At 38.6% G+C, this 22,717-nt stretch overlaps 1 protein-coding gene across 3 annotated transcripts in view; it reads right to left on the reverse strand.

The window, feature by feature from the left end:
- The window catches only part of LUZP2 (leucine zipper protein 2), a 356,281-nt gene that overhangs the window by 51,184 nt on the left and 282,380 nt on the right, over positions 1 to 22,717 (reverse strand). For 2 of the 3 annotated variants that reach the window (XM_038765103.1, XM_038765102.1), the window contains 2 exons: positions 14,356 to 14,430; positions 5,180 to 5,344 (listed from right to left, as the gene is read on the reverse strand). In XM_038765103.1, the coding sequence (XP_038621031.1) occupies positions 5,180 to 5,344; positions 14,356 to 14,430 (240 nt within the window). The remainder of the gene's footprint in view (positions 1 to 5,179; positions 5,345 to 14,355; positions 14,431 to 22,717) is intronic. The other variant, XM_038765101.1, reaches the window with a different exon arrangement.

The following is a 22,717-nucleotide window of genomic DNA, read 5'->3' on the forward strand; positions in this document are numbered from 1 at the left end:
AGCCTCCAGAACAGACTCCTCCTGCATATTGGAGATCATAAAATGTCCAATTTTTAATGATGGGTTTGGCAAATCTACCAGATCTATTAGTTGACAGAACCAAGGAGCACCAATATCCAAACCAAATTGAAGTTTTACAGACTTGTGGTCAAACCCAACCAACTACAGACATAATATCTTCCTTCTCACATGAATTCTTGTTGTCACTTATGCCATGAAATAGTAGTACTAGCAGTACTAGCAGAAGTAATAAGTGACTACTAAATGCAAAGTACACTAATCAATCAATCAATCATATTATTGAGTGCTTACTGGGTGCAGAGTACTGTACTAAGTGCTTGGGAGAGTAAAATATAACAATAAGGTGAGTTGGTGGACATATTTCCTTCTCACAGGGAACTTATAGTCTAGAGGAGGGGATAGACATTAATATAAATAAATAAATTACAGATATGTACATAACTACTGTGCGACTGAGGGAGGGATGAATAAAGGGGACAAAATCAGGCCAAAGAAGGGAGTGGAAGACGTAATGAGGAGTTGCCAGGGAAGGCCTCTTGGAGGAGGTGGGCCTTCAGGAAGGCTTTGAAGGTGAGGAGAGTGATTATCTGTTGGATAGGAACGGGGAGGGCATTCTAGGCCAGAGGCAGGATGTGGGTGAGAGGCTGGTGGCGAGATAAATGAAATCAAGGCACAGTTATTAGGTTGCCATTAGAAGAGTGAAGTGTGTAGGAAGGGTTGTAGAAGGAGAACACTGATGTGTGATAGGAGGGGTCAAGGGGATTGAGTCCTTTGAAAGAGTGTAAGAAGTTTATTAAGCACTGGGAAAAAGTGCAGAAGTAAGAATTATACAGTCCCAAGGGGAGAGACAATAAGGGAAGATGAAAGACACACAAAAAACCCAACACAGAAAAGACAAGGGTGATGATACATTTAATTAGAACAAAAGGGCACTATGGCTCAAGGAACAGAATTTCAGATTCCTCATGGCTCAGTCCAACAATCACAACAGTCACAACCACAGCAAGAGCTACAGTCTTTCAATCAATCAATCAATCAATCAATCGTATTTATTGAGCACTTACTGTGTGCAGAGCACTGTACTAAGCGCTTGGGAAGTACAAGTTGGCAGCATACAGAGACAGTCCCTACCCAACAGTGGGCTCACAGTCTAGAAGGGGGAGACAGAGAAAAAAACCAAACATATTAACAAAATAAAATAAATAGAATAGATATGTACAAGTAAAATAGAGTAATAAATATGTACAAACATATATACATATATCCAACTCTCTAAAAGTTGAGAAGGCTTCGTGTTGTTGGTATTACCTTACTCATCTCCTAGAGTGGAGCAGGGCCTTATGAGAAGTAATAATGGAGTTTGTTAGCCCAACAATTTATGTCCTGAAATACAGGCTTTGGTGATACAGTGGTGAAGGGGACCAACAGGTGGACTTACGCTGCTACTGGTGTTCTCTCACCCTCCCAGGAGAACAGAAAATAGCACAAACGCATCACAAACTAAAGTTGTTGGAAGAGAGTCAGGCTACCAGCACTGCAACATAAGCTGAATTTCAGAGTAATGTGGAGAATGGAGAATAAGATGATGGTGATATCCAAGTTAGTATATGCTGAGATGATGTAGGGAAAGCCCAGGAGTGTGGCCAGATAAATCTCTTAAAGGTTTATGTGGCACAATAAGGTGTAGTTATGGTAATCACAGACAGAATTAATAGGAATCAGGTTACAAACTAAAATCATTGATAATATGTATCTTGATACTAAGTGAAATAATTAAAAACAGTGCAGAACCTGCAGATAGCAGCTGCAAAAACCAACAAATGACAAACTGTCAAACCCATCATTATGTAGTTCTTAGCCCAAAGTGTCATTTTTTTAGCACTAAGGAAAATTATACATTGTGAGTCTTGTTCTTTGGAAGCCATGGTTGATTGGGATGGAAGAGGCTGTAAGCATTTTGTGGGCAGGGAACATGTCTGCCAAATCTGTTACATTGTACTCTCCCAAGTGTTTAGTACAGTGCTTTGCACACAATAAGTGCTCAATAAATATGATTGGTTGGAGAACCTTACATTCCCATTTTTTTTCTCCTGGAATATGTCCCTGGAGTTATGTTGTTAATGGCTATCCCAACACAGGTAGTCAAGTTTGGTGGTATTTTACACATATGTGAGCCCTGTCAGACTTCAGACAAACAGATGCAGATACTCCAGAAATATCTGGCATGGTTCTTGTTCGGGCACCCAAAAAGATATTTTGAAAAAAACAAAAAAAACCCATAAACAACATTTTAGCCATGCTCAGGTACCCACGAACCAAGAACCAGCCAAGAACAAGACCATCCTGAATTATATTACCAACCCAACCAATTCACATTGAGGATCTCCCAGAGCTTTGATAAATTCAGAGTGTGTGAGGTACACCCCATGGTCAGGGAACTTGGGTATTCTGATCCCTCTTTGCCCTAGTAGGATAGACGTGAAGGAAGTGTTGCTGAGAAGCAGCATGGTCTAGAGGATACAGCACAGGCCTGGGAGTAAGAAGGACCTGGGACCTAATCCCTGCTCTGCTACTGTCTGCTACGTGACCTTGAGAAAGTTACTTAACGTCTCTGGGCAGGGAATGTGTCCATTACTATATTATACTGTCCCAAGCATTTAGTACAGTGCTGCACACAGAAAAAGCTCAGTAAATGTGACTGACTGGCTGACTCTGTGCCTGGGTTTCTTCATGTATAAAAAGAGGATTAAGGCTGTGAACCCTAGGCCTGGCCTGATTAGCTTGTATCTATTATTATTTTAGTTTACTTTATTATTTTACTTTATTTTACTTTACTCTATTATTTTATTTTATTTTACTTGTACATATCTATTCTATTTATTTTATTTTGTTAGTATGTTTGGTTTTGTTCTCTGTCTCCCCCTTCTAGACTATGAGTCCACTGTTGGGTAGGGACTGTCTCTATATGTTGCCAACTTGTACTTTCCAAGCGCTTAGTACAGTGCTCTGCACACAGTAAGCGCTCAATAAATATGATTGATTGATTGATTGATTACCCAAGCACTGAGTATAATGCCTGACACATAGTAAGGACTTCACAAAAAACAAAAACAAAACAAAAAAATAAAAAAAATAGAGACATATCCAGGTATCCACTGGATTGATATAAGACTTGTTACTGGGGTAATACCAACTCCGGTCTGCCTCGAAGGAATTAAACATCACTGAGAATATCATCAGTCAAGAGGGTACGAAGGATCCTTCCTAGCCTAATTCCTCAGAAAGCAAAATCTTTAGAGTTGTAAATCCTGCTACCATTTCTGCAGAGGGGGATCATTTTTTTTTCTAGATATAAAAGTATGCATATATCTGCATATACATATGCATGTATATGTATATCCATATTTTATGGGAAAAATATTTCCAGAGTACTACAGCAAAGCATTCCTCACTGTAATCTCATTACTTCCTCTGAAGCAAAGTCAGTAAGGTGTTGCCTTCAAGAAAAAAAGCCTAGCTTATTCATTTCTGAGACTGCTAGCATTTCTAGAATTAGACCGTTCTACGTTACTGGAAGTGCTATTGTATATTGTCCTGAGTGTGCAAGGCCTCTGAAAATCGTAGTTCTTAGGAGAGTTTGTAAACCAAACTTCAAATTGCCCAGTTAGCCTGCCTTATACATAATAAACCTCCCTCACAATTCATCAGAACACTGGGTGCTCCTTCTCCTCTGTTAGAAATATAATAAACGTTCTTTATACCAATGAATAGCTGCCACACTTGACCCCAGAAATCACTGGAGTAGCATAGTAGGTGAAATAATTGCTGAATTAAAGGCACATTAGTTTAAGAAAAGAGAATTGAGACAGTTTGGGATGAGATAAAATGAACTGTAGCAACGTAACATGTTCCAAAAACTTCATTAATTGCTTAATTGGATCACTTTTTCTACATTTTTCCATTGTTAGTAGGTTTTTCCTCTTTATACACATTCTTTAATTCTGCTTCTGACTCTCTGGCTGTTTATCTCACACTCTCTCTCAATCACTGTCTCTTATTTTCTCTGTTCCTCTCACTCTGGATTTTATAATTTGAAAGTTTATAAAACAGCTAATCATGCTTAACAATAGATTTAGAATTTGATATGTAAAAATAAATTGTTTGGTATTCATCTAATAGATGAAATCTTGATTTTGCATGAGGCAAATTTTGAAAAAAATGAGACTAGGTTAGGTAGTTTGATCGATATAGCAGTTTTTTTGAGAACTCCTAAAAGCACATGGCACTTTTTACTCCCAACTCTGTGAATACAAATGCAGTTTAAAGACTTTTTACCAAACTACTTGGCAACACAAAATATACTATTAAGATGAAGATTCCATCTTTTTTGAAGCGGAAAAAAGCTGATATGAGCTAACATATACTTTCACACCTGAGAAGAGCATTTATGACCTTTAAAAATTGGTCTAAAAGCTAGAACTCTTATAGCTCTTACATTATGTAATGCAGCATAACAGGAGTGATAAGATAAGAAATATGTTTGCGAAACTATTTGGAATGTGGAATGTGATTCCCTGATTACTTGTAGAAACTATGTAACTAAATACAACACAACTCATAAAAATCATTTGTTACAGGCATAAAGAATACCAAATCTGTTTGGTAGCAGAATATTGCTGTAGTTGTAAAATATTCTTTCTTTTTGTTATTTTTATTTTATTTTATTTTCTATTTATTTTATTTTATTATTTTATTAGTTTATTTTACAATGAACTTAAATTAAACCTGGAAATAAAAATTTACCAATGAACAATCCTAGACATACAAAATAAATTGAAAAGATGAGCTATATTTCTACTGCAAATTTCTATTATCTTATAGCATGCTGTCCAAATACACTTTCCTTATAAGTATTTAATACTAACTGGTTTAATCTGTCCATTTTCAAGTGGTTTCAGTGCACTTGAAAAGAAGGAAAGAGTGGCTTTCCAACTTTTCCTAGAGTTTTGTATGACATTTGAAATAAAGTTTAACATTTTTCTGTCTAATTTTTGAATAATTTCAAATCTCCCTTGGTTCCACTAGGATGGTCTTCAGGATGAACTGTCAAAGCAATCCTTCATATATTAGGAGAACAAACACAGCCCCAGAAATGTACCTCCGTATTTGATACCTGAACTGGAACTCTGGAATCATTAGTAGAAGGTGATGTCCGCCTCTCTGTTGGGTTGGAAGAGATTATTCTTGTAACGGGAGATTGATTGTGTAGAACGGAGGACAGGCATAGCTGGACAGTCTCCTTCAGAGCTTTCAGCTGTGACTCCTGGGAAAACCAAAAAATCATCCAGTTCTTAAAGATTGCTCATAGTAGCATCTTATTTTTTTTCCAAAAGCTTTGAACCGAACACTTTCTGAGAGCTGTAGCAACTTTTTATTAGAGTAGGAAATTAATCCAGTTTAATGCACTCTTTCCACAACTGTCTTGTAAACTGGAGGAGGTGCACAGCATTCTAAGTGATCTGAAGAACTCTTCCACTGGTGCATGATTCTTATATTAAGGGTTGCATGAGGGAATTCACTTTCAATTACTCTTCCGTCTTTCACTCCACCAAGAAATACAGACCCAGCGCCCATTGAAGCATTTCCAGAAAAATGATCAAAATTTAGGTGTGATCCCACTAAATATATTTTATTCTCAGATGGCTTCACTCCCGGCTTGCCCTGCAGGATGGAAAGGGTGCAAGTACGTACATTTTAGAATGAAGGGATGGCTTGGTGATGATTTCTGTAGCTGTAGATGGGACTTTGAATTCTGAAACTGTGCCCTTCTAACCATAGCAGAGGGGCACATTGCTCAATCAATCAATTGTATTTATTGAGCACTAACTGTGGACAGAACACTGTACTAAGTGTTTGGAAAAGTGTGTCCAAACTAACTAGCTTGTATTTATCCCAGCGCTTAACACATTGCCTGGCATATAGAAAGCATTTAACAAATACCATTATTATTATTATTATTTATTATTAATATAGCAGAGTGGATAGACACATTACCTGCTCTTGGTGTAGTAGTTACTTGCCTTGTATTTTATGTTGTTTTGTGATTATATGTTATCTTTCCTTATATGTCCATAGCCAACCCTCCAATGCATATTCTTAGATTGTGTGCTCAAGCTGTATTATCACTATTACAACCCATGAAATTTAATAAACAATAACAATAATAGTAATAATTATTGTACTTGTTAAAAGCTTACTATGTGCCAAGCATTGTTCTAAGCACTGGGGTAGGTACAAGTTAACCGGATTGGATATAGTCCTTGTCCCACAGGGGGCTCACATTCTTAATTCCCATTTTTAACAGATGAGGTAACTGAGGCACAGAGAAGTTAAATGACTTGCCCAAGGTCACACAGCATGACAAGTGGTGGGGATGGGATTAGAGCCCATGACCTTTGAACTCCCAGGCCCTTGCTATATCCACTACGCAGGCTGCTTCTCTCAATATAAAGATATTAATTTCATTCTACTACTTAATAATAATAATAATAATAATAATAATTGGCATTTGTTAAGCACTTACTATGTGCAAAGCACTGTTCTAAGCACTGGGGAGAATACAGGGTGATCAGGTTGTCCCACGTGGGGCTCACAGTCTTTAATCCCCATTTTACAGATGAGGTAACTGAGGCCCAGAGAAGTTAAGTGACTTGCCCAAGACTACACAGCAGACATGTGGCAGAGTTGGGATTTGAACCCATGACCTCTGACTCCAAAGCCCGGGCTCTTTCCACTGAGCCACGCTGCTTCTCTACTTGTGTGTGGTTCCCCATAATCAGTTGTGTCTACACATTCAAAGGTGGACTTCTGGATTTAAAGTTTCCAAATTGTCCCAACAGAGAGTTGTAGGTTCTATGGAAAGTTGTACTACATTGGCTTAGCTTTAATTATGTTAGATATGGTACCCACTTAGGTGCTCTGTGTCCAGTGGCCACATAAGGAAGCAGCTGACACAGCCAGTTAAATTATTAAATTCTATTAAATTCAGCATTTTACTTTTAAAGTTAATTTTCATTTTTGTGCTTTCTCTTTTGTCTATTTCATATATTGCAATTTGCATCCACTGATTATCTTTATCATACTGCAAGCTCCTTGAGGGCAGTGATTGTGCCTTATTTGTTGTGCATGTTCCAAAGCACTTTGTAGAATTCTCAGGACACAGTAGCTGCTCATTAAATTATTTTGTTGTTGATGATGATGACAATGATGATGACGATGAGTTTGTGGGTGTTTAATTTCAGGATTTCGGACAAAGGTACATGATGTTAAAGCATCACAGATTGATAAAAGTTTATCCTGTACATGTACCTAATGCATATTGTCTCCTACCGTCATTTTGACAATGTCTATTATAAAAAATAAGATTGTGTCATATATAAAAAAGTGGGATACGAATTGTATATTTATATGTACAACATACATTGCTAGAATGCATCAATATGTGCAAACACAAATTCACAGCAATTACTGTTTCTTTCACCACACTGAAATTACAAACATTTCTGAAACCAAATAAATCTCATAATCCAGTGCTTCGAGTAATTCCAAGAGATCTTGAAATATATTTTGGAACCTGACAATTTGTGAATCTTTTTGGCAGCTAGGGTAGCAGAAATGTGAAAGAACGGTAGCTGTTTAATTTCCTGTAAATAATGCAGGAGAAATAGTATAGGCATGCCCAGAGCTTTGGCCCACTAAGCTATGACAGACAATTAAAAATAGTCTTATCGGTAATACTGGAGAAGGAGGTAAAACTAGAGTATTAACACAGAGCATGTGCTGGTTTTCAGAAACTCCTGCAAACGCATCAGGAATTTCTTACCGCCCAAATCTGTCTGCACTAAGGGCAAGGGAGGAGATGCATAACAGAGTCTGCAAGAACTGGACCTCTCTGCATCCTAACCAAACTGTCTAGTGATAATTTTCACTGGCTTCCAGGCCCAATGAAGCATTATCTACGATAGCTAAAGCCCACTCAGTAATATCAGTTGTATTTCTTAAATGCCTACTGTGTACAGAACATTATTGTAGGCACTGGGAGAAAACACACAGGTGAGAATTAAACATGGTCCCTGCCTGACATAGAGATCACAATCAAAAAGTTTAAGTGGGGTGAAGGGATTGGGACAACAACAACAGGGACAACAAGAGGAATGATGAGACATTAAAACGCAGTGCAAACAAATGGACAAAATCTGCTCTGTGTCTTGGCAGTGATGAAGGAGTCCAAGAGCATTCAGGAAGCCAGGAGCAGGGACCTCAATGGCAGAAGGGAAGGTGAAAGTTTTACAGTGGTTTTTTTGGAGGTGATGGAATCAATCAATCCAATTTTTTTAGCACTTACTGTGTGCAGAGCACTGTACCAAGTGCGTTATACAGTACAATATAACAGAGTTGGTACACACATTTCCTGCCCGCAAGAGTCTGGGACCATGCAGAAACAACTTTTATCACCTACCTGGTGCCCATGGAGCATGCCAGGAGTGGGGATTCTGGTGGCAGGAGTAAAGTTTGTGGTTACCAACCTGTTCAGGCTTTGCTCCCAAATCTACCATAGTGACTTTCTAACAGTCTCCTTTACCGCCAGCTGCTTAAGAACTAATTAGGAAGCCATGAGTATAGTAGAATAATCCCAGTGAGAAAAGCTCCTCTCTATACAGTAACTCCTTGTGGGCAGAGAATATGTTCGTTATATTGTACTCTCCCAAGCACTTAGTATAGTGCTGTTCAACTAGTAAGTCCTCAGTAAATATGCTTGATGGATTAATTGATTCCTAGTCCTGTTTTCAGTTGCTCTGTGGATAGAGCAGTGCTCTGGAAATAAGGAGACCTGGGTTCTAGTCCTGTTTATGCCTTCTGGGACTCTGCCAGCAGCAGCAGCAACAGTTTCTTATTGAAGGAGCCCCTAAGGAGTTGTAGGAAGTGGACAGGTCCAACACAACTAAAGATTAACTATCTACAAAGACAAACTCCTGCTAATTCATGGAGCTACGGCCCAGCATTTTCAAAATTTTCCAGTCACTTTAGCCATAAAAGGGTCTTGTGTGTCATAAAAAATGATAATTTTGCATACACTCCATATTGTGCTGTACCACTGACTCCTTCTGGTTACATTCCATACAATGTAAATCTCAGTGCCTTTGCACAGACTCTTAGGCTTGAGGTCTCAGGACTGAGGTTCATTTGCTGATGAGAAACTCTTATCATCACCATCAACAGTTGGGCTACTTGGGCAAAGAAACATTATCACTCACATTTTCATGTTCAAAGTGCTGCAGAAACTGTTGTCCTTCTTTTGGTTTAAGGCAATGCCAAGAGTTCTTTCAGTACCAATTGCTTAGGAGTGTCAAGCTGTAGAACTCAGGAATGCATTGTGGTGGAATAATCAACTGCACAGCAATGTTATTTAGGTGTTAGGAGTATCACGGATCAATAAGTTCCCCACAAGCTGCTTGTATAGGTCTTCCCTAGTAATAATAATAATAATAATAATGGCATTTATTAAGCGCTTACTATGTACAAAGCACTGTTCTAAGCGCTGGGGAAGTTACAAGGTGATCAGGTTGTCCCACGTGGGGCTCACAGTCTTAATCCCCATTTTACAGATGAGGTAACTGAGGCACAGAGAAGTTAAGTGACTTGCCCAAAGTCACACAGCTGACAATTGGCAGAGCTGGGGTTTGAACCCATGACCTCTGACTCCAAAACCCATGCTCTTTTCCACTGAGCCACGCTGCTTCCCTAGTATCATCATTGCTTATTGAATACTGGTTTTGTTCACCCTCAATAAATATCATTAGTCAGAAGTACTTGGAAGCTGGACATCTGCAGTTTCACTAAAATTTTACAGACAGTCTTAAAAGCAAGGCAGGCCTTAGACTGTAAAGACAGGGGACAGGTCTAACAACTCTGTTATATTGTACTCTCCCAAGCTACATGTAGTAAGCATTAGTCAATACCACTGATGGATTGAATAGGAGTAGGGGATTAAAAAAAAAAATAAAGTACTTCCCCGATATGGCAAATAATTGGAATAGGATTCAGTAAATCCAATCTCAGGAAGCACTCCATCCTATCATTTCTCTATGGAATCCCTATTTGGTAAGCACTCCGACCCACCCTGTCTATCTGAATTCCCTACTATGCTTTCTTAATCATGACAGAGGCTATTACAAAATGCTTACATTATTTTTTTAATGGCATTTATTAAGCGCTTACTATGTGCAGAGCACTGTTCTAAGCGCTGATTCTTCCAGCAGTATTAGATGTCTAATTAACAGGCAATTTTTCTGACCAAAAGCAATGACCTCATGATGAAAGAAAAAGGAATGAGAATTTGAATGGGGGAAAAAGCTGGTCACAAGAAAGATGGAATCAGAGCAGCTGAAAAGTCATAAAATACTTCGATTTGGCAGCAGAAAACCAGAGAGTTTGTTCAGGGAAGCAGCATGGCCTAGTGGAAAGAGCAAAGGCCTGGGAGTTAGGAGACCTGAGTTCTAATCCCAGCTCTGGCACTTGTCCACTGTATGACCATGGGCAAGCCACTTAACTTCTCTGTACCTCAGTTTCCTTATCTGTATAATCAGGATTAATATCTGTTCTCCTACCTATTTTGACTGTAAGCCCCATGAGGGATAGGGACTGTGTTCAACCTGATTATCTTGTGTTTACCCTGGTGCTAAATACAGTGCTTGGCACATAGAAATCACTTAGAAAATGCAATTTGTATTATTATTATATTATTATAAGTGATACCCATGTGGTCCTGAGCAATTGACTAGCAGATAACAGTGGAAGAGGAAGTTTACCCCCTTGGATAGAGACAAATGAAATACTGACTTAGGAAAGGGTCTATATAGCCCAACTCCATGTAGTAATTAATTTTTTTATTACTTTAGGGCAAAGAGATTTCAGTTATGCTAACCAAGTGCATGTTCTATATCTGCTTAGATATACTGAGAAGCAATATATATTGAGAAGCAGCATGGCTCAGCAGAAAAGAGCACAGGCTTTGGAGTCAGTGGTCATGGGTTCAAATCCCGGCTCCGCCAATTGTCAGCTTTGTGACTTTGGGAAAGTCACTTCACTTCTCTATGGCTCAGTTCCCTCATCTGTAAAATGGGGATGAAGACTGTGAGCCCCCCGTGGGACAACCTGATGACCTTGTAACCTCCCCAGCACTTAGAACAGTCTTTGCACATAGTAAGCACTTAATAAATGCCATTATTATTATTATTATTATTATTATTATTATTATTATTATTATCATCATTATCTTACTACTGCGGAGGTAAGAGTGAGGAAACAAACAAGAAACACTAAATCCCTGAAGCTGACTGACTAATATGGTGCACAGATACCTTTGAGAGAGATGTTGAAATCTGGGGTACTGGTGAACATATCTATAATTTATTTTATAGTCTGTTGCTCCCCTTAGACTATAAGATCCTTATGGGCAGGGAATGTGTCTACCAATTCTGTTGTATTGTGCTATCCTAAGTGCTTAGTACAGTGCTCTGCACACAGTAAGTTGTCAAATAACTGTTGTTAGGTAGGGAGTGTCTCTATATGTTGCCAACTTGTACTTCCCAAGTGCTTAGTACAGTGCTCTGCACACAGTAAGCGCTCAATAAATATGATTGAATGAAAATAAATGCCATTGATTGATTGCTGACAACTTTGATTTTTCCCTATTACAGATGAGCAGTAGAATCAATTTCTTGAGCCAGTTCAAGAATCCTGAACCATTTAGTAAAAACATATTAGATACTAAGGAGAATCAAGAAAAAAAATAAGGAAAGTTATATGGCCCTGTTGTGCTTAGCTATTCCTGTTAACATTTTAAAATCAGCATGTATGTTCCAATAAAGAACTAAAAAAATTCACAGAAAATTCAAGGCTGACTCAGAAATCCCGAGGTTATTACTGTCCATATCAACTAGATTATTAAAGATACCAAGCTCTTTTATCAAATAATACCCAAAAACTAAGGAGTTTCCAACATTTACAGAATGTTTAATGAAATCTAAAGACAACAAACAACCCAGTGAGACAGATAACATTATTGAGTGAAAGCTATCTGTAAAGAAGACACTGAAATGAACTCAGTCTTTTCATTTTTGAAAGTGAGCCCTTTCATCAGCTTTCATGATGTTTTAAGATAATGGCCAATTTATCATCTTCTAGAACTCCTTGGAAACCAGTCATCAAATCAGGGAAAATATCTTTTCAAGCTCACTGTCCCTGAACAGAGGAAGTGAGTTTTAGTAGGTCTGGAGAGGTCTGACTTCCATTCATTCATTCATTCAATCGTATTTATTGAGCCCTTACTGTGTGCAGAGCACTGTACAGGAAAGTACAATTCTTCTCTACTCTTCAATTTCCTGCCCGTTTTGTACACCAAGGCAGAAACTGGGGATAAATCACAGGGATAACCATGTTGTAGCAGAATTCCTGAAGGCAACGGTGCCTCATGGGTGGGCAAGAGAAAGGATAAGAGATGAGAGAGGGGAAACAAGAGAGGGTTTTATTAGTGAAGGACACAATCTAGTAAGGAAACAGGATCAGAGAATTCTTGGGATGGCAGATTCAAATATTTTTAATCCACCAGCCCCAGTAGACTTAGGGTTTAGAACCTGATAAACTTCTATGGTGTCTGCTCAGCATGCTGGAAAATATGATGGACACAAAACATCCCCAACTGGCAGAAGCTCATCATGCAGGCATCACTAATACTTAGTTGAAATCCCTCATTGGGGTCAATTACCGACTTCATACTGAGAGGATGGCTTTACAGTATTTCCTTCAATTAGAAAAATGTTTTTAAATAGGATATTATTTCAAATTGATTATCCCACATTCTCCGTCACTGAAACAAACTGATCTCTGATGAGAGGCTTGAATACTATATACATTATTTTTATGGTAAAAAATTTAGTAGGTTACAATGAACAGCTTCTTGGGTCCAAAGGCTATTCATTGTTGAGCTTTTGTTTTTCTTGGTGAAACCTGTTTATGAATTAGAAAGAATTTGGTGGGCAGGGCAACCATTTGGATATACAAAACCACTTTAAAAGTATATCCTACACCATATAACAAAAATTTTGATTTCTTCCTATGATTTTTCTTTCAGAAGCCTAACAAAAGCTGTCTATTTTGAACAATATTCCCCTTAGTTGGACAAGAAATTAATAAATCTTGTCATGATACCATGATGCCTGTTTCAAGTATATTTACATTTGAGGAAGAAGGTGTGATGGAGACAAGTAGAACAGAAACAGCCATCTCATAGTGTGTCCAAATTTCAACTCTAGGGTGATTGACAACCCATGAACAGCAATACAGGGTGAGTTGGATTTTGTTTGAATAAATTATCACAAAATAGCTGGCAGTGGCTACATCATCAATCAGCCCTAATATAATAATCAAAAGGAGAGAAATCTGCTGCAATGATCAACTGAAGCATCTTGCTCAGAGGGACAACTTAAAGAATAATGTGAAGCAGAATGTGACTAATGGATCCTGTATTCCACTCTTTAATGCAAAGAATGAGAGAAAATTAAGAACTGTACTTTCCACAACAGATTTGATAATTTCTCTCACAACCATGGTATTTCTATCAAGAAAACATAATTTGTACGGTGTTGATGTATTGGTTTACCATGCCTTACAAAATGGAATCCATAATTAGGCCTTGAGGTCAATGACCCAAAGATGATCTCGTTTTTTGGGTATCTTCAATTCCCTCCCTATTATTGCCATCTATGGAGGGAAAGCAGAGCAATTACTCACAAGATCAAGTCCAGATTACTGCCATTTCCCCTTCCATTTGCTACACTCCAGTCTCACCTGGTTTCTACTTTCTTTTGTGTTCCTGTATCTTGGAACTCTGCTTGAAGTAAAGTTCTGAAAATGAAAAATGTTCCTGACATTTTCCACTTCATAATGCAGCCGGTGAGAGGTACAGTGTTCTTTCCCAGCTGGTATTCTAAAATATGCTTATTTGCAGAAATATTGAACAAAGACAAAATCAACAAAATGGAAATGAAGTTGTGAACTTCATGGAACAGAATAACAGAATCCTCAGTGCATTTGCTTATTGTGACCAAATAGGAAAAAGGACTGGAAGCCAATGTAGTTTCCTAATGAATCCTTCATGCATCTTAAATGCATGGCAGTTTTAAATGACATTATTTCGGGAGAAGCAATTACTCCATACTAATTTGGGTTGCTAAACAAAACAAAAATGTTTGAAACATGCAGAAACTTTCTCACCTCATCAAGAGCTGCTTTTTCCAGTTCATCTTTAGCTATTGCCAGTTTTTGTTCCAGATCAGTTAACTGTTGAGCCTGTGGGAATGAAACAGATTTGATAATATCTAAGTTAATCAAATATCAAAAATCCCAAACTTTGTTTATTTTGTCCATAGGAGACAAAGGACATAGAAGACATTGGAGACATTTTTATTGCTGAATTATACTTTCCAAGTGCTTAGTACAGTGCTCTGCACACAGTAAGCACTCAATAAATACGATTGAATTTTTAAAATGAAAATATTTTACTTTAAAGAAAATAGTACATTTAGGAAACTTGTTCATTTTCCAAATATTTGATTTCAGTTTATATAGATTCTTGATGACCTGACGTTTCCTGAAAAATAAACCCTTGCTAATGATTTTGAATCCACTTCATTTTTTCAGCAACAAATGATTTTAAGCGAGGTGTAGGAAAAGGTGAATTGAGAGATGTGCTTTCTTTTTTTCATTTGAAAGAACATTTTAGAGTGATCTTCTTAAACTAAGAGCTAACTTGGATTCTGAGCAAGCAAAGATAAATCATTTGAAGGCATGCAGACACACACACACACACACACCTATTTATACATTGAAGTTTTTTTATTTACTTTGCATTTACTTACAATAATTAGCTAAATCACTGAACCAATTGAAATAGATACTACTGAAAATAGATTCTGGGTAAACTTGGACAGCTTAATTGTTTGTGTTTAGTCCCAAGCAAATATACAAATACCCTAAAATAGGAACTCTCTAACCCATTTTCCTGCTCTTACTGATCAGCACATGTAGTTGAAACTTATCCAGTATATGCTCATTTTAGATACTACGCTATTCTTGGATTTGCACCAGAATACTGATGATTTTTTACTGATGCTTCTTCTAATGATTACATAAAGAAATGGGAAAGAATACAAATTTGATTGATATTCCAATGTCCTAGTTTCCAGTAGGATTAGAAAATAATTCTAACCCACATGTACCATTTTACCTGTTGTCAAAACAACCTCTGGTAATTGGTAAATCTTACTGGCTTTGCCTCTTTTTGTCCTCTACTATATCATTTAATATCCTGAAAGCTGAGTGTAGTTGATAAGAACAGAAATGAGTGGATAAATGAAGCAGGAAAATACCTTTTCTTGTACAAATTATGCATCTCAAAACAGATGTGATGCTTAATATAGTGCTCTGCACAAAGTAAGCACTCAATAAATACCACTGATTGATGGCTATGAAAATGGAAGTCAGGTGAAAGTTTTTTTTATAAGACATTAATGAGATATCCAATATAAAATGATTATATAGCAATTTCCTTTTTACTACTAGATTAGCTCATGGTTTCAAGAGATAAACCTTTGCTAAAGAAGATGATTGGTACTTGTTAAAGCAATACCTTACTCAAAAGTTTTCAGGGTATAGTCTAAAGAATCTCGAACCCTCTTGTCCAAAAAGACCACCTCCAAATAGCTAAACTAAGTGGTTGTCTATCCCATTCTTAAATATTTAAAGAAAAAGAATCCATCGATTAATTTAGTTCTACCCATTCCAAAATATTTGTTTAGGACTAATTTTCAGCTGTATCATAAATTAAATACCTTGGTAAACTCCCAGAATTTACTCCAAATAAATGCTAACTTAGGCTTTCCCAAGAGATGCATGATTTCCAAAAAAAATATTTTACACAATAATCAGAAGTGAAAATTTCAGGTTTTTTGGAAAATCAACTTTAAATTTTTAAGCCCAAAGAAATGGGGAATAAATGACCCAGCACTTGTCACCGTATATGTGTATTCCACTAAGAAAAATTGCAACTCATTTCAACACTTATACCAAATAACTACATGAAACAATAGGAATTAAATGGGTTCCCACTGTGGGATTTTGAAAATTCTGGGATGTCATAGGAAGTGATATTTGAAGCAGTGGAAAGGTTTGAAAATTGAATGTTTCTGTTATATCTGGGGGATATTTATCTAGAAAATGATCCATCTGATGCACTAATTGGCTTATTGGCCTCCTCTAAACTGTATGTTCACTATGAGCAGGGAATATGTCAGCTAATTCTGCTGTTTTGTATCCTCCCAAGCATTTAGTACAGTGCTCTGCACATAGTAAGTGCTCAGTAATAATGATAATAATAATGGCATTTATTAAGCACTTACTATGTGCAAAGCACTGTTCGAAGCACTGGGGAGGTTACAAGGTAATCAGGCTGTCACAGCCTTAATCCCCATTTTACAGATGAGGTAACTGAGGCACAGAGAAGCTAAGGGACTTGCCCAAAGTCACACAGCTGACAATTGCTGGAGCCTGGATTTGAACCCATGACCTCTGACTCCAAAGCCCGTGCTCTTTCCACTGAGCCACGCTGCTGACTGATTGACTGGTGGAATCCAGGTTTCCCAGGTTTATCACAAGTTCCCTATTTCTTATTCTTCAAAATGCATTCAATTACCATCTGTAGAATGCTTCCCAATATCTACTAGAGAAACAGCATGGCTCAGTGGAAAGAGCACGGGCTTGGGAGCCAGAGGTCATGGGTTCTAATCCCTGCTCTGCCACTTGTCTGCTGTGTGACTTTGGGCAAGTCGCTTAACTTCTCTGGGCCTCAGTTACCTCATCTGTAAAATGGGGATTAAGACTGTGAGCTCCACGTGGGACAACCTGATCACCTTGTATCCCCCCAGCACTTAGAACAGTGCTTTACACATAGTAAGTGCTTAAGAAATACCACTATTATTACTAGTGGTGTTCCAACTCCACTGGAGTGCTTACTGTGTGCAGAGCACTGTACTAAACACTTGAGAGAGTGCAATATAACAGAGCTGGTAGTCACATTTCCTTCCCACAATGTATATAGCATGGCCTAGTGGAAGGAGCATGGGCCTGGGAGTAGAAGGGCCTGGTTTTTAATCCTAGTTCTGCCAACTGCTTGCTATGTGACCTTGTATCTCAGTATTATTAATTATTATTATCTGCCTGCTGGGACCCTGGCCACCAGGGCTGATGGTTTCCAACTGATGAAGCACTTGGGACATCTTGTATGATGGATGGGCTCAGTAGGAATCCTAAAAGCATCTGGCTAATGAGGATGGAAAAAACCCAGATGGCTACTGAAGCAGCTATCCTGAAACTGTTTTCTGGATTATGGTACTATGGCACAGTGATAACCCCATGCATAGGTTACTTTAACTGTGAATGTATGTACATAAATCTTTGGCGTGGACTTTGCAATTCATTGCACTCCTGCCCACCTAAATATTTGCGGTACTTCCTACTTAGTGAAAACACAGTTTGCAGGGATGAGAGTGAGCAAATTAATCAATTCCCTCCTGCATACTTCCTACTTAGTGAAAACACAGTTTGTGGGGATGAAAGTGAGCAAATTAATCAATTCCCTCCTGCAGGTTCTCACTTCTGAAGTCTTTGTAATGGAAACAAAGCTAACAGGTAGTCTGTAGTATACTCTCTAAAGTGCTTAGTAAATACCTGCTTACTACAGTAAGTGCCCAATAAATATTGTTGACTGACTGATTTATGACAGGAGTCTCCATCATCACCTACTTAGTAACCAACACCCTAGTCCTAGGAGCAATGGGTGAGATTTACTCTGCACCCTCACTTTAATCCCCATTGTTTCCTACTAAACATGCATCATTTGCACTGTGGAACATGAGTTTCAAACTGAAGAACATGCTATGGCCAGCATTGACTGATGGGGTCTGAATGAATAAAAAATTTAGAGCTAGCTCTGAATTTAGACAATGGCATTCCCTATAGGAATGTTCTTTGAGGGTGACATGTGAAAAAGCTATTGCTTGGTGTGTTGAATTATGCTTTCATTTTTTTTTTTAAATAGTGTTTGTTAAGTGCTTACTATGTTTCAGGCAGAGGCAGCATTAGAATCCAGGTCCTCTGACTCCTAGGCCTGTGCTCTAGCCAATAGGCTAAGCTGCTTCTCATTTAGAAAATATATTACATAGTGATAGGTTTTATGGGCCATAAACTTATAGGACAATAACTGAAAGCCACTAACAGTTGTTAATTGCAGAACTGAGTATTTATTGTGAAGTCCTGACCAGTTATGTGAATTTAGACTACATAAACTTCTAGGAATCATGATAGAAAGGAGGTCAAAATTTGGAAAGTATGGATTTCTCACCATTTAAAACAAAAGGAAAACAGATAAGGTTCAAGCATAAATGTCATAATGTGGGTTGTATCGATACTATTCATGAGTTGAAAGGAAAACGGTCTCCACAATTTAAAACTCCAGTTTCTGTCATTTGTTTCAGCAAACCAAGTAGAAAATAATGGACCTACCGTTGAGGTTTTTGAAGGAGAAGTGAAGAAAGGGCATAGGACCAGATGGTTATCTTTTCCAATTGAAATTTTAATGAGGCATTATACAATTTTTGCTTATGAATAACTCCACAAGGTCCTAACTCATCAGTCAGTCATAAAGGACACAACATTTTAGGCTGGTGCATATTTCAGAAAAAGTGATTACTACTGCTATTTTCCCCTTGGCTAACAATATCCAGATGTCTTCATTCTTTCTGTTCTGTTCCAAAAGCAATTTTCCCTTCCCTATAGTTTATTATTCTGGGCCTAGTATATCATACAAAAGTGAATCTCTTAAAATGGAAATGCTTGAGAATTTCAGAGTGAATCAAATAAATAACTGCTATGTCACTGCTTCGGTAACCATTGTTGCCACGGTGAATTCCTCCCCTCTCCCCATGCCATTTAAGGGAACCATTAAGAATAGGACGAAATACTGAAATCAATCTATTTTTCAGGTCCAAATTTAAACTCCACTCCTTCTATTTTGTACCTCTAGGCCATGTCTACATGGATATCTGGCCAACACCTAAACTAAATCCAAACTTAATCCCTCTCTTCCTTCCCAAAGCCTCTCCTCCACCTAATGTAAATATCACAGTTGACAACAGCTTCACTCTTCATCATCATCATCATCATCAATCGTATTTATTGAGCGCTTACTATGTGCAGAGCACTGTACTAAGCGCTTGGGAAGTACAAATTGGCAACATATAGAGACAGTCCCTACCCAACAGTGGGCTCACAGTCTAAAAGGGGGAGACAGAGAACAAAACCAAACATACTAAGAAAATAAAATAAATAGAATAGATATGTACAAGTAAAATAAATAAATAAATAAATAGGGTAATAAAAACGTACACACATATATACATATATACAGGTGCTGTGGGGAAGGGAAGGAGGTAAGATGGGGGGGATGGAGAGGGTGACGAGGGGGAGAGGAAGGAAGGGGCTCACATTTCTAATGTCTAGGTATTATTCATTCATTCATTCAATGGTATTTATTGAGCGCTTACTGTGTGCAGAGCATTGTACGAAGCACTTGGGAAGTACAAGTTGGCAACATATAGAGATGGTCCCTACCCAACAATGGGCTCACAGTCTAGAAGGGGGAGACAGACAACAAAACAAAACATTTGCACAGGTGTCAAATCATCAGAATAAATAGAAATAAAACTAGATGCACATCATTAACAAAATAAATGGAACAGTAAATATGTGCAAGTAAAATAAATAGAGTAATAAATCTGTACAAACATACATACAGGTGCTGTGGGGAGGGGAAGGAGGTAGGATGGGGGGGATGGGGATGAGGAGAGGAAAAAGGGGGCTCAGTCTGGGAAGGCCTCCTGGAGAAGGTGAGCTCTCAGTAGGGCTTTGAAGGGAGGAAGAGGCTAGCTTGGTGGATGTGCGGAGGGAGGGCATTCCAGTCCAGGGGGAGGACGTGGGCCGATGGTTGATGGCGGGACAGGCGAGAATTAGGTACAGTGAGGAGGTTAGAGACAGAGGAGCGGAGGGTGCGGGCTGGGCTATAGAAGGACAGAAGGGAAGTGAGGTAGGAGGGGGTGAGGTGATGGAGAGCCTTGAAGCCGAGAGTGAGGAATTTTTGCTTGATAGACATGTTCCGTGCCTACAAAGAGCTTACTCATCCAATTGATATTGCTGCTGTTTTTCTGCCTCTGGTACTTTCTTTGTTTTCCTGCACTGATGCACGCTCCCTTACAGTGAGAGGATCTTTTTACACCTCACTTTCAAATTTCATTCTTCTCTCTCCTCTACTGAATCTTCCCTCTACCGTGGTGGCTAGCTGTGCCTCATTTTGATTTCTCCTGCTACTGATGTTGTGCTCACACCTTCTGCCTGAAACCCTCTCATCCTGTAATTTATTTTCATGTCTGCCTCCCCCAATAGATCGTAAAAAGTTTTATAGAATTAGCACTTATGTTCCTTATGGACAGGGATTATAACTACTAATTCTATAGTACTCTTCCAAAACATACATAGAGAGGGAAAGGGAGAGAGACTTTAACTGCAAAAGAAAGGAATAAAGATAAAATACTAAAACATTAGTAATTCAGAGAAAGTCTAGGAAAGTAATAGAATGGTTACAATGTCTTTGAGTTTTCCACTACTGAATTTTTCATTTCCCCAAATTTGTACTTTATATTGGGGACTTTAATTGTAGCATCATTATCCTTCATCCCTTCTTGAAATACTTCGAAAGATAGTTATAAAATTAAAAATGTTAAATTAAAAAATGGTCTGAAATTCAAAAATGCGCATAGCACATACAGAGACAATGCAAAGAAGTATACCTAACTATAAGTATTGACCTCTTATAATGCACAGAGCATGCTATTAAGCTCTTGGGAGTTGGTAGACATATAATGAGTAAGTAGATATGTTCTCTACCTACAAGAAGCTTACAGTCTACAGAGGTGTACATACTGATCTTCATTGACTTCCAGTTGTTTCAAATATTAAATTCCCTCTTCAAACCCCCTGCCTCCCTGTACCTCCATTTCTTTCCCCTAATGACCTAGCCCTGTACTGTATTGGGAAAATTGAAATCATCAAGGATGATCTCCCCAAATCTACCCTGCTCCTCCCCAGTCGCTCCCTTCTCCTCCCCCTTCTTCCACTTCTCATCTTTCCCAGTGGTATCTCAAGAAGAGATATCCCACCTTCTCTTAAAATCTGTCCTGTCCACCTGCTCTTGCAACCTCATCCCTTCACACTCATTCAAAATACTCACTCCCTCCTTTCTTTCTCCCAGACCATCATCTTTAACTCTTCAATCTCCAATAACCTTTTCCCCACTGCTTTCAAACATGCTTATATATCCTCTATCTTAAAAATGCCCTTCCTGGACCACACAGCTGCCTCCAGTTATCTACCTATTTCCCTCCTATCATTCTTCTCTAAACTCCTTGAACAATTTTTCTATTCCCAATGCCTCCACTTCTCCCCTTGAGGCCCTCCAATCTGAGTTCTGCACCTTTCACTCCAAAGTAACTACCCTCTCAAAGTCAAAAGTGATCTCCTTCTTGCTAAATCCAATGGCCTCCTCTCTATCCAAATGTTCCTTGACCTCTCAGCTGCCTTCGACATTGCTGATCATTCATTTCTTCTGGAAACATTATCCAACATCACCTTCAATGACACTGTCCTCTCCTGGTTCTCCAACTATCTCTGTGGCCACTCATTCTCAGAGTCTTTCACAAGCTCCTCTTCGGTTTCCCACCACCTAACTGTGGGTGTCCCTCAAGGCACATTACTGAGCCCCTTCTATTCTCCATTCATTCCCACTTCCTTGGGGAAATCAGTTGCATGCATGGCTTCAACTACCATGTCCATAAAGATGATTTCCAAATCTACATTTCCAGCCCTGGTCTTCCTCCTACACTGCAGTCTTGTGTTTCCACCGACCTTCAGAGCATCCCTACTTAACTGTCCCACCAACACCTCATGCTTATCATGTCCAAGACAGAATTCTTTATCTTCTCACCCAAAACCAGCCTGCCCCATCTTTCCCATGACTGTAGAAAGCTCCATCATTGTCCCTGACTGAAAATCTCATAATCTTGACATTATTTTTGACTGTTATCTCTCATTCAACCCATTCATGCAATTTGCCACCAAAACCTGTCAGTTCAACATTCACAACTCCGCTCTTTCCTCTCCATCTAGTTACCACATTAAACCAAGTGCTCTCCTGTTCCACCTTGACTATTGCATCAGCCTTCTTGCTGACCTCCCTGCCTCCTATTTGTCTCCAGTTTAATCCATACTTAGTTCACTCTGCTGCACAGATCATTTTCCTACAAAACCATTCAGTCCATATTTCCCCATTCCTCAAGAACAGAAACTCTTTACCATTGACTTTAAAGCATTCAATCCCTCATCCCCTCCTACTTACTTTACCTCCATGATTTCCTAATGCAACCCAGCCCACGCACTTTAATCCTCCAACATCAGCCCACTCCCTCTACCT

This window comes from Tachyglossus aculeatus, chromosome 22, assembly GCF_015852505.1.
Source record: "Tachyglossus aculeatus isolate mTacAcu1 chromosome 22, mTacAcu1.pri, whole genome shotgun sequence".
Classification (NCBI taxonomy): Eukaryota; Metazoa; Chordata; class Mammalia; order Monotremata; family Tachyglossidae; genus Tachyglossus; species Tachyglossus aculeatus.